The sequence below is a fragment of the Schistocerca cancellata genome, chromosome 1, assembly GCF_023864275.1.
Source record: "Schistocerca cancellata isolate TAMUIC-IGC-003103 chromosome 1, iqSchCanc2.1, whole genome shotgun sequence".
Classification (NCBI taxonomy): domain Eukaryota; kingdom Metazoa; phylum Arthropoda; class Insecta; order Orthoptera; family Acrididae; genus Schistocerca; species Schistocerca cancellata.
Genome location: NC_064626.1, coordinates 156475413 through 156492016, shown reverse-complemented (window position 1 = coordinate 156492016; position 16604 = coordinate 156475413). Strand labels below are relative to the sequence as shown.

At 47.3% G+C, this 16604-nt stretch overlaps 1 protein-coding gene across 2 annotated transcripts in view; it reads left to right on the top strand.

Annotated features, from left to right (window-relative positions):
• Positions 1 to 58: 58 nt before the first annotated feature.
• Positions 59 to 16604, top strand: part of LOC126167518 (mediator of RNA polymerase II transcription subunit 13) — a 211199-nt gene continuing 194653 nt past the window's right edge. For both annotated transcript variants that reach the window (XM_049920483.1, XM_049920482.1), the window contains exon 1: positions 59 to 195. In XM_049920483.1, the coding sequence (XP_049776440.1) occupies positions 127 to 195 (69 nt within the window). In that variant the 5' untranslated portion in view covers positions 59 to 126. The remainder of the gene's footprint in view (positions 196 to 16604) is intronic.

Genomic DNA, 16604 nt, shown 5'->3' with positions numbered 1-16604 from the left:
TACAGTCGCCATTGGAACGTAAAAACCCTTCAGACGGTACGTGTATATTATCAGATTTTATGTGGTTCTGAGTGGGCTATCCGTGTGGTTGGTGATTTAAACGAAATATAAAACGATGGAGAAATCATGACGCATTTGAATCATCAAACAAACGGCGCAAGTTTGGAGGACTGCCACACGAATTTCTTTGCACTGGTAAGTTGATTTCATAAGTGTTCCTGTTTCATTAAGAAATTGAAGTCAAATTATTACTGTGTAATTTGAGTTATTGTTTCACATCGAAACGTTATTTTAGTAATATGCATAATTTTCCTATCAAAATTTGAAACATTTTAAAAACGTAGTAGGAAATGAGGACAGTGAAGTTTCATCTGTCTATAGTGTCACGCTTCGTATAGCCCGGTACTTGAGTACGCAATTCGCACCTTTTTGGTACATTGTCCCAATTTGTCATTTACATGTGCGACTCATTTGTTACTGATAAAGTATGAGCCTCCGATATGAGCGAGACACTTACTGCTTATATTATGACCTTCGTATCACGAAATAGGTAAATTTAGTTTTATCTGCAAAGTACAGAAATATGTTTATTAGTATCAGTAAAGATATTCAGCAAATGTCACTCACTGAGAACATAATTTGGGAAACTCCTCTGTTAACTGGGGAACGTAAGACCAGCTTTCAATATAAAGTTGACAGGTATACTGTTTGCTATCACTTATGACAGAACAGTATGTCACGGTTTTATACTTTCGGACTGGTGCTGTGGCTAGTTAAATTGTAGGAAGTTAGATCGTTTCTTCCCTAATTTAGTGAAAAGTAGAAACTCAAAGCGGTGACAAATAAAATTAAAGTTTAATTGCAAGATTATGTAAATTATACGACTCAATTATATTTGATAGAGCTGTCTAGTTCGAATACGTAGGAACATATATAGCGCTTAAAAAAAAAATCTTACACAAGCGGCAAATTTTATGGAGTATAGTTAACGTCCCATTTTCGAGGACCTGATAAGTAAAAAGAAAAATACAATTTTTGTTTCATACAGAAGAGCACATATTTATACCTAAGTTGTACAAAATAAAAAAAAAACGGAATACAATATTCATTTTAATTCTGAAGAGGTGTACTTTTATTTCCTTGATGAGTTTAAAGTTCTCTTTGAGCAAAGAAACCGTATTTATATAAAAAAAGTGTGTGTGTGTGAGTATTTTGATTCCCTCTCGTATTACGCCTTTTAATAGCGCCAGATTTGTCAGTTGCGTCGCAGTGAGTAAAGTGATATTTAATGCATTACGAAGCCGCGAATGGAGGTGGTACCAACCATTAGTTTTCTGCTTGTTTGGTAGTACTGCAAGGAAGTGCTGCCTCCCGTCGGCCCTTACGAGAAACAGCACAAGCGGTGGATAGCGGCGCAATGTTGCAAGATGACCTCGTCCCATGCGTCGCATATGTAAGGCTTCTAAATAAACTGGCAACCACTTCGCCTCGTGCACACAGTGGGACGGACGTTATTTGTAGGAAACGTCAGAGGTGTTCATGAATGACACGTCACTCAAGTCTAGTAAAATTAGTACGCTTGGCAACACTGCTTCCGACTGACAGCAGTGCCGCAGCAGAATAGTGGCGGGAGAGACAAGATTTGTAAATTGATGTCCACATTGAATTCAAGAACCGATAGAATATGTAATTTTTCAGTGGTTAGAAACTCGTAAACACGTGCATACGGGATGGCAAGGCCTCACTGCTTTAGAGCTAACGCACATTGTTTTAGGAGCAACTATGGTATCTAATTCTGAAACAGGGATCTTTCTAACAGAAATTCCAGTTGTTAAAAATTGGACGTAAAAATTATGCACAGTAAGAACAATCTCACTTGGTAGTATTTTGTAGGTTGCTGGATCCAAGTGCATAGGCAAACGTACCACACAAAGACGTTTGCGGTAGAAATCAAATTTTACCTGTTTATGAAGCATGATCGACTCGAAATAGTCGCAATCCTTTTTTATACTTACGGTACATTTCTAGTTAGAAATTTCTAATAACATCAGTTAACGAGTCTTGGACAGTGCGTCAATAAATACGAGTGCCCACCTAGTGGATAGTGAGTTGCTTACATTTGATGTTTGTAATGGAGACATTTTCACGTATCAAAGGATAAGCTTGCACAGTTTTTGTTAACACTGACCTTAAACGAAAAATACTTGCATCTACCTTAACACTAAAAAATTTCAACGCTTTTATATTACGAGTTTGAAGACTATGAACAAGCTCAATTATTTCAGATTATGATATCGTTTTTTTTTAATTTGCTTAAGTATATACTACCCAGCAAGTGTTTGTTTCGGAAGCGGGAGTTGTTTAGGACGTTTTCCTAGACAGCTTGTCTCAGTTCGGGCTGTGACTGGAGCCTCTTGCCATCAAGAAATGCTAGCTCCATAAAATGTGTGCTATGCTTTCGAGTGAGCATATGAAGGATGGGAGCGAGAGTCTTGAAAAGTTTATCGCTATTTGGCTAACCCAGACTAGCATTGTCAGTTGAAATCAGCCCCGGGAACTCGATTGTGTGCCTACTGAGGGATCCTGTATCAGATTTCAAAACAATTCGTATGCGTATCGCCTAATAAAATTTTTAACTAGCTAAACTCGGTTTGAAACGATGCGTTAAAATTCGAACAAAAGAAAATAGTCTTTAACGAATTAGTATCACATTTTATTTATTTATTTTTAGTTAATCTAGCAGTGTTCACAGGGACTCCGCGCATTACATACTTAGCTTTAAGGGAGTTTACAAATCGTGGTATCTTAATTTTGCTGTAAATCGGACACAGTCACTTGTGGTTTGTCTGTCAACTTTCTAACAGGTCACTCACATAACTGCACGCGGGGCAGGAACGCGGTTCTCCACTAACGCAATAGGACTTCCCAAGACTACACACCCTATAGCCATAAGAGTTCTTGAGTACAGCTGAAACGGTTACCGCATCTTCTCCATAGTTGAAAGTGGCTACTGATTGCGCGCCTTTTTTATGTAAGTCGAAGTCTTTACTCATAAACGGGACACATTTCTTCAGAGATATAACCTTTACTGCTTACATGGTTGGTAAGATTTGAAGTTCATAACACCATATGTGCTGTGCTAAAGATCGTAGCAGTAATTAAAATAAGTTCGAAGTTTCGTTGTTTAAACAGCAGACCCAAGATGTATCTGATGAGTTTAGACTTCATTGTCATTAGAGATGCTGTTATCCCAGTTTGCTCCAGGAACCCGACTAGGCGTTAGGATAAGTTTCTTACCTCTTGAATTAAGAGGACGTATCTCCACATTACCAAAAACGCAAAATATGCAATTTGCTATCTTAACTCGATGACTTGACTTTGAGAATTGGGCTCTATCTGTATACTATTCTTATATGCCAGCATTTATTTTTTTTCGTCCGAAATCTAAGTGACTGTGAGTGTGATTCAACAAATAAAGTGTTCATTTGTCCTCTGGAACGTTTATCAGCAGTGTGTCTATGTGGTATCCATCACAACATATTTAAACCTACTAGGGTCAGGCAGACATTTGTGTCTTGATTCACTCCCTTTTTCTTTTGTAATGATTATTCTAATCACTGTCAGTCTTTTTTTTATTTGTTGGAAGTACGTACTATGAGCAAGGTGTTTTTGCAAAACAAATTTCTGAATACATAATCCTTCAGTATTTTTGAGTTTAGAAGCGCACCCAGAGGCAACGCCTGCCAAAGAAAGGTTATAAGAGATCCCCCTCGTAAAACTATGTTAAATTTGTCTTATGACAAAAGACAGGATTGTTTGTGATACAAACATCTCGTTAACGCAGGTGCTGATATGTGAATACAGGGAGTGGGACGATTAGTGATGGCTATGTCTGCGGACAAGGCGGCCTTATCACAGTGAACACTGTGTACAGTTCGCAGATACGGAGTGCTGGCGGAGAGCTAGCCAGGAGGAGGGGGGGGGGGGGGACGGCATAGGGACCCTTTGCTTTAATTGTTCTACATCTACATGTATATACTCCGCTAGCCACCAAGCGGTGTGTGGCGGAGGGCACAATTGGCGCCAAAGTCATATCCCCCCCCTCCCCCCCTCTGTTCCACTCACGGATCGCGCGAGGGAAAAACGACTGTCTGAACGCCTCACTACGAGCTCTTTTTTTCCCTTATCTTTGAATGATGATCATTGCGCGATTTGAAAGTTGGTGGTAATAATATATGCTCTACATCCTCGGTGAAGATTGGATTTCGGAATGTAGTGAGCAGCCCCTTCTGTTCAGCGCGTCGTCTATCCGAAAGTTTGTCCCACTTCAAACTTTCTATGAGATTTGTAGCGCTCTCGCGATGGCTAAATGTACCAGTCACGAATCTTGCCGCTCTTCTTTGGACCTTCTCAGTTGTGCACATTTTTCCTTTTTTTTCACGTGGGTCGACTCTGCCGAAAATAAAGTCAAGCATACATAAGTTAGGCTTTTTATTTTCGTGAACGTCTCGAGAATTTCAGTATTTATTTCAGCAATTATCGTGATCCGGAGCACGCAGAGCATTGGTTTTTCTTTCCGCTTGTTACCGATTGTTTTACAAACACCTTGTTCGATATCGAGTGTTTCATTGTTCTCTCTTATCGCTAACTCCTCAAGTGGTGTCGTTTATTGCGTAGTTCCTCTTCGTGTTATGACATTTCGTAGAATCTGTGCGCCTTGTCATTTTCTCCCCACAAGCGATTTTGTTTGCTTAATGTTTCTCGTGAATTTATGAAGTACGTAGCCGTACAGTCAGTTTGATCAATATGACAAACGTTTGCGGCTTGTTTCTAATTGGTAAGCTACAGATGTTTCAGGCACATTTCCTTACATCACAGAAATGACCTTGATAACACTCTCTCACTGTCTCCAGTCCGGCTGAACGACTGTATAAACATCTTAGATTTGTTGGCCGGTTGTTGTAGCTAGAGCCGATCTTAGCTGACAGTGCGGTCCATTAATTATTTTTGATAACGATAACGCGAAAAGTGACATGACGGAGAAGGAAAAAAGTTTTAGCCTCTCAGAAATTACCAAGAACCCTGTAACGCCTCTTTAAACTGTGATTATGAAACGACAGTGTAACGCTGTATCAAAATCTGCAACACACAATAATCTTTATCAGAAAAACGCTCCGCTACTGTACCTTCCGTCCTGTCATACAATTTAAGGGACTGATATAGAATAATGCTAAACAAGTAACAAGCTTTTGCTGGTGCTGCTTCTACGGGGTAAGAGTCATGGGAAAATGCTGGTATAATAGTATTGACAACATGCCCAGTTCTTATTTCGTGGGATGGGCTCATATAGTGGGTGTTACATCAGTTGCTCATGATTTTCGTCAGCAGTTGGTCTTCTGTGAAAAAAAATGAAAAATTTTCACTCATTTGTAATTCGGCTGGTGTGTTTTAAACCCGGCAAAAAATACCTTAAATTTGTTCAGCGAAGCATGAGAAGTCCAGTCGTTAGACTGATGTCAACGATTACCAATGGTATCTGTCTGGTTTTATTTTTTTATGTCAGCCGACCTTATCGTAGTTCTGGTTTATGTGCAGTGCTGATATTTTGAACTTGGTATATGTAGAGCTATTGAATGAGAACTGTAGATACAGTGAGAGTGACAGTCACTTGATAGTAATGTGGAATTTACGAATTGAACCTAGAGCTCATTTGCGGCCATCAGATTTCTATGTGCAGCATAGAACAACGACAGACAATTGTTCAGGAATATACCGGATGGCTGTGCCTTCCAAATTGCATTAATTGTTTGAATATATGCCTTTTCCTGGCAAGCTCCCGTGGAACAGGGTGGCTGCAAAATTGTGTGTGTTCTTCCTGGTGACACGGAAGCAGAAGCAGTTTGCAAGGTTCAGCAAGCTTTTGGTGACAAAGCCAAAGGGTTACTCAATTCAGTGAGACAGTAGGCAGAAACCTGATCCCACAGCTCCTGGGGCGAATCTTTAGTGAGGAAAGAGCACAAAGGCAATGGACGTGCTGTTCGACCAAGAAGCAAATTCTGGGTAGCACCCGTACTTTAAAAAAAGCATGTCTCAGTTTGTCAGAGGAATTACTTAGAAAAAATATTACAACTAGTCAGCCAGTCAACTTAGTGCTAATACTATTGGCAGAGAATTCCAGAATGCATCCAGTAGAAATAAAATCTTTCGAATATTTTGAAGGAAAAAAAGCACATACAGTTCGGAACTCAGTGCCCAGCATGTAATAAAGAATTAGAAGTTAAATAAGAATGACGAACACATGTAAGGATGATGACAGCTACTGACTGGGCATATTCGAAAAGTGTAGAGCAAACATATGATCAAACTAGGCGGACGGCGCGACAAAGAGCCGCTATAAGAACTAGTCACTCCGATCTTCGGGGTTGCTATCTCCGGGTGTATGTAGGGCTTAAAACTTACAGACGTGACGCTGAATGTAATAATACGCGAAAGGATCGTGCAGATCACGAGTTGCAAGGCTGGATGGAAAAATATCTGCGCTTATCTGCTTGCACGTGTTAGATTTAGCCACATGAAATTTCGTGAATGATGATTCGAATTTGAGCTAAATATATCTGAATTTGTAGATTTTATGTGCTTATATAACTCGTCACTTTCAGCAAATGGTCTGATTTAGGAATCCTGTCACAGCATTAAACAAGAAAATGTTGTTGATCAGAACTAGAATACGTTCGTTCATTAAATTTTCTCTCTCTTTCTTTCTTTTTTTTTAATTACTAGAAAGTCTCCTTCAGATAACTTGTTGTTGTTGCCTTCAGTCTTGAGACTGGTTTGATGCAGCTCTCCATGCTACTCTATCCTGTGCAAGCTTCTTCATCCCCCAGTACCTACTGAAACCTACATCCTTCTGAATCTGTTTAGTGTATTCATCTCTTGGTCTCCCTCTACGATTTTTACCCACCACACTGCCCTCCAATGCTAAATTGGTGATCCCTTGATGCCCCAGAACATGTCCTATCAACCGATCCCTTCTTCTAGTCAAGTTGTGCCACAAACTTCTCTTCTCCCCAATCCTATTCAATACCTCCTCATTAGTTATGTGATCTACCCATCTAATCTTCAGCATTCTTCTGTAGCACCACATTTCGAAAGCCCCTGCGGGTTCGGGGGTTAGAATAGGCCCGCGGTATTCCTGCCTGTCGTAAGAGGCGACTACAAGGAGTCTCGCATGTTTCGGCCTTATGTGATGGTCCCCTCTCGGGTTTGACCTCCATCTTTCTAAATTATTCCGAAGAGCGAGCCAATTGGGGAAGGGCGCCTTACATGGTGCACTGTATCCGTCGTGCGTTGAGACCTTTAGCCGGCTTTTTCGTCGTTGCAATTGTGTCCCGCTCGTTTTCCATCTCTTGGGCGAGGATATGTCGCTGGGTGCGATTACCACGCTGCCCTCTGCAGTGTTGCTTTTAACTGCGACGACGACCTTGGACATTTTTGCACCTGAGATCCAGCACGGTAGCCAGTCCGTTGTGGTGGGGCCGCCATGTACCCTGTTGGTTGTAGCCCCCTGACAACACAGGGATTGCTCTACTGATGCCTGCGCCGTTAACTCCCCGCGTATGCCAAGGAGTAGATGCCCATCTCCCTGGGGCATCGGGACTCCCGGCAATGGCCATCCTGCCAGGTGGCCCTTGCTGTGGCTGGGTGGCGCCCGTGGGGAGGGCCCTTGGTCGGAGTAGGTGGCATCAGGGCGGATGACCCGCAATGAACGGTGGTGCATCGTCTCTTGCTGGTGGCCAGCCGCCAGCAGTCTCTAAGCGTTCTCGGGCTCAATTTAACGCTGAGAAGTAAGATCCGAAAACGTTCTCCTCCCTGGCCTCACCGTGGGAGGTACGTAAATCACAGGATGGCAGTAGCAGTTATTCGCCCCGATTCTTAGTTTGTACGAGAGCTGATGGGGAGTCTTTTCTCTCCACAAAGCCTCAGTTCTTCGTCGAGCATTTAGAGGACAAGTTTGGGGAGGTGGAGGGCTTGTCCAAAATGCGCTCTGGATCGGTCCTGATACAAACGGCATCCTCTGCCCAGTCACGACGGTTACTTGCTTGTGACAAGTTGGGGGATGTTGCTGTTACGATCACACCGCATAAGAGTTTAAATATGGTCCAGGGAGTTATTTACCATAAGGACCTTCTTTTGCAGTCTGATGACGAGCTGCGCGCCAACTTAGAGCGCAGAGGTGTACATTTCGTCCGGCGCGTTCATCGGCTCCTGCCCCCTTGCCAGTGGGGGGCTCTACCCACCAGGTTGCTCCTGCGCCACCTACCTCAGGAGCAACACCATCCCCCCCATCGGGGACGTCCGTCCCCGCTTCTAAGCCGGAGAAGTGTCCAACTTCTTCGGCTTCTCACGCTCGAAAGGGGTCCCTTGGGTCCCTCCCTTCCCAGGTTTCCACCAGCGGGAAGGCTGACGACCGACAGTGGCGCAAGTGCCCACAATCAGCTGGTCGAAGGGCTTCACGATCCTCCTCAGTCCCGGAGACTGAATCGGTGAAGCCCTCCCAGCCAGTTAAACCCAAGGAGCAGCGTGAGAAATCCAAGAAGAGCTCTAAGCCCAAGGAACCCGCGGTGGCAGCCACCCCACCGCAACCTTCCAGCTCTGCGTCTGAGGACGAGGTGGAGATTCTGGCGTCCGCTGAGGACCTCGATCTCGCCGGTCCCTCAGACGCCATGAATAGCACTAGCACAGGTGCTCAATCGGAGGCAGCAGGTGACCCAGCGGCGTAATCTGCCTTCCCAGTCCCGTCACGCCTTTCTCAGCCATGGACAAAACCATCCTCCAGTGGAACTGCAGCGGTTTCTTCCACCATGTAGCTGAGCTGCGACAACTTATCAGCCTTCACCCTTTCCTCTGCATTGCTCTGCAGAAAACTTGGTTTCCAGCAATGCGCACCCCCGCCCTCCGTGGCAATCGAGGATTATTATAAGATCCGAGCAGCTTATGAAAGGCTGTCTGGTGGCGTCTGCATCTATGTCCTTAACTCTCTTCACAGCGAGTCTGTCCCTCTACAAACAGCTTTAGAGGCTGTCGCTGTGCGGGTGTGGACGCCGCAGGCTATTACCGTCTGCAGTCTTTACCTTCCACCGGATGGTGATGTCGCGCAGCATGTCCTGGCTGCTCTGATAGCCCAATTGCCGCCACCTTTCTTGCTACTGGGCGACTTCAACGCCCAAAACCCTCTGTGGGGTTGGTCACTGGCAACAGGTCGAGGCGCCACCATTGAGCATTTATTGGCACAGCTAGATCTTTCACTTCTAAATGATGGTTCCTTCACGCACTTCAGCGTGGCGCATGGCACGTACTCCGCCATCGACCTTTCGATCTGTAGCCCTTGCCTCTTACCGTCTGTCCAATGGAGTGTGCATGACGACTTGTGTGGCAGTGACCACTTTCCGATCCTTCTGTCACTGCCACCATGTCACTCTTCTGGGCGCCCCAGCAGATGGGCTATGAATAAGGCTGACTGGGACTTGTTTTCCTCCACTGCCGCTATTGCGCCTCTCTCTAGTGATGCCATTGATGCGGTGGTTCAATCGGTTACCACCGGCATCGTTACTGCCGCCGAATCTGCCATTCCCCGTTCTTCTGGGTCCCCTCGGCGGCGGGCTGTGCCTTGGTGGTCGCCTGAGATCGCTGAAGCGATTAAAGATCGCCGGCGGGCGCTCCAGCGTCACAAGCGACATCCCTCCATGAACCACCTTATCGCCTTCAAACGGCTGCGTGCGCGGGCCCGCCTCCTTATCCGCCAAGGCAAGAAGGAGTGCTGGGAGCGGTGTGTGTCCACCATTGGACTCCATGTCACTCCATCGCAGGTCTGGGCCAAGATTCTACGCGTCTTCGGCTATCGGACCCCTGCCAGCGTCCCTGCGCTCTCACTGAATGGAGCAGTTTGTACTGACCCCGACGTCATTGCAAACCGCTTAGCAGAGCATTTTGCTATGAGTTCCGCTTCTGCGAATTACCCCCAGGCCTTCCGCTCCATTAAAGAGCGGATGGAACGTCGGAGCCTTTCTTTTCGCACCCACACTTCAGAATCCTACAACGCTCCATTCAGTGAGTGGGAATTTCACAGCACCCTTGCCGCTTGCCCTGATACCGCTCCCGGGCCAGATCGCATCCACTGTCAGATGCTGAAACACCTTTCAGTGGACTGCAAGCGACGCCTCCTCGACCTTTACAACCATCTCTGGGTCGAGGGTGAGTTTCCGTCGCAATGGCGGGAAAGTATTGTCATCCCCGTTTTGAAACCTGGAAAGAACCCTCTGGAGGTGGACAGCTACCGTCCCATTAGCCTCACCGACGTTCTTTGCAAGTTGCTTGAACGGATGGTGAGCCGGCGCTTGAATTGGGTGCTGGAGTCTCGGGGCCTTCTGGCTCCGTCTCAGGGTGGGTTCCGTAAAGGCCGCTCCGCCACCGACAATCTGGTGAGCCTGGAGTCGGCCATCCGTACTGCCTTTGCCCGCCGTCAGCACCTGGTCGCTGTCTTTTTCGACATACGGAAGGCGTACGATACGACATGGCGTCATCACATACTTTCTACGCTTCATGGATGGAGTCTTCGGGGTCCTCTGCTGATTTGTATCCGCAATTTTCTGTCGTATCGTACCTTCCGCGTGCAAGTCGCGGCCTCTTATAGTTCCTCCCACTTTCAGGAGACCGGTGTGCCACAGGGTTCTGTTTTAAGTGTCTGCCTGTTTTTAATAGCCATTAACGGGCTCGCTGCGGCCGTGGAAAATTCTGTCTCCGCTTTCCTGTATGCTGACGACTTCTGCCTTTACTACAGCTCTACTGGCATGCAGCAGTTGAACGTCAGCTTCAGGGCGCTATTCGCAAGGCGCAGTTTTGTGCTGTAGCTCATGGGTTCCAATTTTCGGCAGCCAAGACCTGCGTTATACATTTCTGCCGGCGACGTACTGTCCACCCGGAGCCGCAGCTTTCTCTTAACGGCGAACTTCTTTCAGTGGTGGAATCACACAGGTTTTTGGGGGTGGTTTTCGATGCCCGGTTGACTTGGCTGCCTCATATCCGGCAGCTCAAACAGTCGCGTTGGCGGCATCTCAATGCTCTGCGATGTTTGAGCCACACCCGCTAGGGCGCCGACCGATCTACCCTATTGCGGCTCTACCAGGCGTTAATCCAGTCTCGTCTGGATTATGGAAGCCTGGCTTATGGCTCAGCTTCCCCATCTGCGTTGCGGGTGCTGGACCCAATCCTCCATAGCGGGATGCGCCTTGCCACTGGTGCTTTCCGCACCAGCCCTGTGGACAGCATACTAGTGGAGGCAGGTGTCCCTCCACTGCGGTTACGACGCCAACAATTACTGGCTGCTTATGCTGCCCATGTTTTTAGCTTGCCCGGGCATGCAAATTACTGTGTCCTGTTCCCGCAGTCAGTCGTCCATCTGCCAGACCGTCGGCCCCGGTCGGGTTGTCCGATCGCCGTACGCGTCAAGGAGCTTCTCTCCGGGCTTGGGTTTTTTCCTGTTCCACCTCCTTTCCGGGCACCTCTGCGTACACCCCCGTGATGTGTTCCTCGCCCTTGCCTTCGGTTCGACTTGGCACAGGGCTCGAAGGACTCAGTCCCTCCAGAGGCCTTCCGCCGCCGCTTTTATTCCATCCTGGCCATGTATCAGGGCTCTGGAATTGTTTACACTGACGGTTCGATGGTTGCTGGTCGTGTCGGGTATGCGCTAACTCTAGGGGACCATTCCGAACAACGTTCTTTGCCGGATGGCTGCAGCGTTTACACTGCTGAACTGGTTGCCATCTTTCGTGCCCTAGAGTATATCCGCTCCTGCTCAGGTGAGTCCTTCGTTATCTGTAGCGATTCCCTGAGCAGTTTACGAGCTCTCGACCAGTGTTTCCCTCGTTCTCGTCTGGTGATGGCTATCCATGAGTCCCTGCATACTCTTGCGCGTTGCGGCCGCTTTGTGGTCTTCGTGTGGACCCCAGGCCATGTTGGGATACATGGCAATGAGAATGTTGACCGCCTGGCGAAAGAAGCCACTAGTAAATCATCTCTGGAGATTGGCCTCCCGGAGACTGATTTGCGGGCAGTCTTATGCCGCGAAGTAAGTTCTTTCGGTTTGGGACGCTGAATGGCGCAATCTGCCCACGCCCAACAAACTCCGGCCAATCAAGGCGGCGACGACTGTGTGGCGTCGTCTCAGCGGGTCTCCCGCAGGGAGTCTGTTGTCCTCTGCCGGCTGCGCATTGGGCACACTCGGCTTACGCACGGCCACTTATTGTGCCGTGAGGACGCACCTCTATGTCGCTGCGGCTCCGTTTTATCTGTGGTCCATATTTTATTGTAGTGTCCGCTTTTAGCTGTGCTCAGGCAGTCGTTCGCACTGCCTGACACACTCCCTGCCCTTTTAACAGATGACTCTGCTACGGCTGACTTAGTTTTACATTTTATTCGGGCAGGGGTTTTTTATCATTTAATCTAAGTGTTTCTGTTTTATCTTCTTGTTTTGTGTGGATTCTGGCCTCTGGCCTCCGGTTTTAAACTGATTTTTAATGTGTTTTAAGTGGTTAGCTTTTCCTTTTTTTTATTTCTATGGTCGACCAACCACCGTCACACTCTGTGTGATTTTAGTTCGTTTTGTCTGGTCTTTGTCTCAGTTTCTCTTGTTCTGTGTCGTGTGTGCTCTATTCTGTTAATCGTTTTTATTCTCTGTGGGTGTTTTTAGTACTTGGAAAAAGGGACCGATGACCGTAGCAGTCTGGTCCCTTTAATCCCACAAACCAACCAACCACATTTCGAAAGCTTCTATTCTCTTCCTGTCCAAACTAGTTATCGTCCATGTTGCACTTCCATACATGGCTACGCTCCATTCAAATGCTTCCAGAAACGGCTTCCTGACACTTACATCAATACTCGATGTTAACAAATTTCTCTTCTTCAGAAACGCTTTCCTTGCCATTGCCAGTCTACATTTTATATCCTCTCTACTTCGACCATTATCAGTTATTTTGCTCCCCAAATAGCAAAACTCCTTTACTACTTTAAGTCTCTCATTTCCTAATCACCCGACTTAATTCGACCACATTCCATTATCCTCGTTTTGCTTTTATTGATGTTCATCTTATACCCTCCTTTAATGACACTGTCCATTCCATTCAACTGCTCTTCCAAGTCCTTTGCTGTCTCCGACAGAATTACAATGTCATCGGCGAACCTCAAAGTTTTTTATTTCTTCTCCATGGATTTTAATACCTACTCCTAATATTTCTTTTGTTATCTTCACTGCTTGCTCAAATACAGATTGAATAACATCGGGGATAGGCTACAACCCTGTCTCACTCCCTTCCCAACCACTGCTTCCCTTTTATGCCCCTCGACCGATCGACCACATGAATGTAACATGATTTTAAAAAAGGAAAATACTGTAGGATCAGCAGAATTTCTAAATGGAATATAGCTGCCAAAAAAGTAACGCCAAATTAAAAACTGCTGAGCTGATTATATATAGTGGTGGAGAGAGGCAAGCAATATAACTCAGTTGCTAAAACAATGAAACAAAGTGAAACGAGCGAGGCGACGCAGTGATTAGCACACTGGACTCGCATTCTGGTGGAGGACGCTTCAAAACAGCGTCCGAACATCCTGGTTTTTGGTGTCGTCTCTAAGTCGCTTCAGGCAAATGCCGGGATGGTTCCTTGAAAGGGAACGGTCGCATTTCCTTCCCCCATCCTTCCCTAATCCGAGCTTGCGCTCCGTCTCTAATGACCTCGTTGTCAATGGGATGTTAAACACTGATCTCTTCCTCTGTAAAGTGTTCATATTCCCATCCAGCCAACATGACGTATATTTTCAGCGGTTCCCGAAACCAATAAAGGTGAATGTGCGATAGTTCCTGAATCAAAACCGTGGTAGATTTCCTTCCCATCCTTATCGAGTCCGACGTAGGGCTCCGTCTCGATGGAGTGATACTGCCGTTCTTTCCTTGTTCCAGGGATAAATATTTCAAATTGGGTGCTGCGCGCTTTTTGACTCATACACTCGAGAGATGATTCTTCGAAAGAAATGTTGTCAAGTTTCTAAATAAGAAAAAGAACCCGGTAACTTAGGGTTATAGAATGCCTGATAAACTTTCAAAGCCGGTGATGTTCTTTGGATACCAAATGTAGTTACACGAAGTGAAATGAGATAGAAGGAATACCCAAAATCCGTAATGGAAGAGGGTTAATACGAGACCTGTTTGGAATATCTTGAAAAGTGCAAGGCATCTGTTGTGGGAACCACAATTAAAAGACTGAGATGCGGCTTACGCCGAGCACTACTCTGGTGCATCGATTTTTTATCAAGTGGGTATGATAGCAGACATCGAAGGAATTCAGAGACGCACTATTAGGATCGTAGTAGATCTATATCAGTGTAACTCAAAGGAAAGTGTCGCAGAGACGCTCAAGGATGTTAGTAGAACGAAGACGCATTTTATCACAGAATTAGTTTAGGAAAGTGGTATTAGAGATGGAGTACACAACAGTTCTCCCCCCCCCCCCCCCTGCGGGTCCGGGGATTAGAATAGGCCCGAGGTATTCCTGCCTGTCGTAAGAGGCGACTAAAAGGAGTCCATCCCCCTCACGGGGGTAGTTAGCGCCTGCGTCCGGAGACGGACGGTTCCACGACCTATGATTGTGGTCTTTTTGGTTTTTCACTTCTCGTTTCTTCCTTCCTTTGGTTGGTTCCTTTCTTTGCTTATCTCCACCTCACTGTCTTCCTTACTCTTTCCCTTGACTTCTCCTTGCCTTCTCATTGCCTTCTTCTCCTTGCCTTCTCATTGCCTTCTTCTCCTTGCCTTCTCATTGCCTTCTTCTCCTTGCCTTCTCATTGCCTTCTTCTCCTTGCCTTCTCATTGCCTTCTTCTCCTTGTCTTCTCTGGTCTCCGCCTCAGCATTTGAGACAGTCTGTCCTCTTTCTCCCTCTCTCTCTTCTTTTTCCTCTTCTTCCTTCCTCCCTGTGCGTGCCTGAAGGCCGACCCACGCGTTCGCACGCGTAGCCGGTGACGGGGTAACGCTTAAGTCCCCGCCCTGGGTAGACATGTAAGGCACGCGCGTACCCCCTGGTAAAGGCCAGGCCCGGGGAGGGGTGATTGCCTGAGCTGATACCTTCTGACCATGCCGATTGGTCCCTCCGTCTGTTTCTCGGGAGGTGTGACCTGAGGTGTAAACATTCACCTAAGGCGGGAGTGCCCTCTGAGAGGGTCCCCACAAGGAAGGAGCGCGCCATCGGAGACGCTGGCAATCATGGGGGATTCCTCCGCAATGGATTCTACTCCATCTCTTTCGACTTCTGCCCAAAAACGGAAACGTGACCAGCCACCAGTGACAAAAGTACTACCGCCTGCCCCACAGTTCCTCGTCGTTTCTCGATCTGAGGACGGAAAGGATTTTTCCTCTGTCAACCCTTTCGTTATCCAGAAGGGCGTAGATGCCATAGCCGGATCTGTCAAATCTTGTACCAGGTTGCGTAACGGTACCTTATTACTAGAAACTGAGAGTGCCTTTCAGGCACAAAAACTGCTTCGGGCCACACTCCTGTACACGTTCCCTGTCCGGGTGGAGGCCCACCGAACTTTGAATACGTCTCGTGGTGTAGTCTATACTAGCTCCCTCGACGGATTGACTGACGAGGAGATTCAATCTTTCCTCGCTGAGCAGGGCGTGACGGCTGTCCATAGGGTCATGAAAAAGGTCAACAATGACCTTGTACCGACCCGGACACTTTTCTTGACCTTCGATAGTGTTAAGCTGCCATCGCGCATCAAGGCGGGCTACAAGGTTATTTCTGTTCGCCCCTATGTCCCGACACCTACGCGCTGCTACCAGTGTCAGCGTTTCAATCACACTCGACAGTCTTGTTCCAATGCCCATGAGGGTGACTGTCCACCTCCGTCTCCTCGTTGTGTGAACTGTCAGGGTGACCATGCCGCACCCTCCCGCGACTGTCCTGTCTATAAGGAAGAACGCTGTATCCAAGAAATTCGGGTCAAAGAGAAAGTGTCCACCTCGGCTGCTCGCAAGCTATTGGCTAGTAGGAAGGCCACGCTGCTCCCAGCGGGGAAATACAGTACTGTCCTCGCCTCTCCTCGGACTACCCGGGAGGTAGCAACCCAGACATGCGATCTGACCTTCAGCACCACGGTCGTCCGTTCGGCCAGTGCTGAGATCGCGCTGTCGACGTCTCCTCTTCCTCCCATCACCCCACAGACACCAGCCCCTTCATCAGCTTCTGCTAAGACGAAGACCCCGAAGTCAGATGCACGGGCCTTCAAGAAGGAACCATCCCGTGCAGACTTCGTACGTACCTCGACCTCCCAGCCTTCGACCGGTACTTCCACCAAACGTCCTTCCAAGAAGGCTCATAGGAAGCACAGTTCTCCTTCTCCGCCACGGCGCATTTCTTCTCCTGCGCCACCCAGCGGTTGCCGCCCCAGGCCGTCATCCGTTTCGCCTGGCCGCACCGCTGGTAGCCGTACATCTGGCCGTTCACCGGCGGAGGAAGCTCCCCCTCCCGGCCATCCTCCCGAGATGGCCGATGAACCT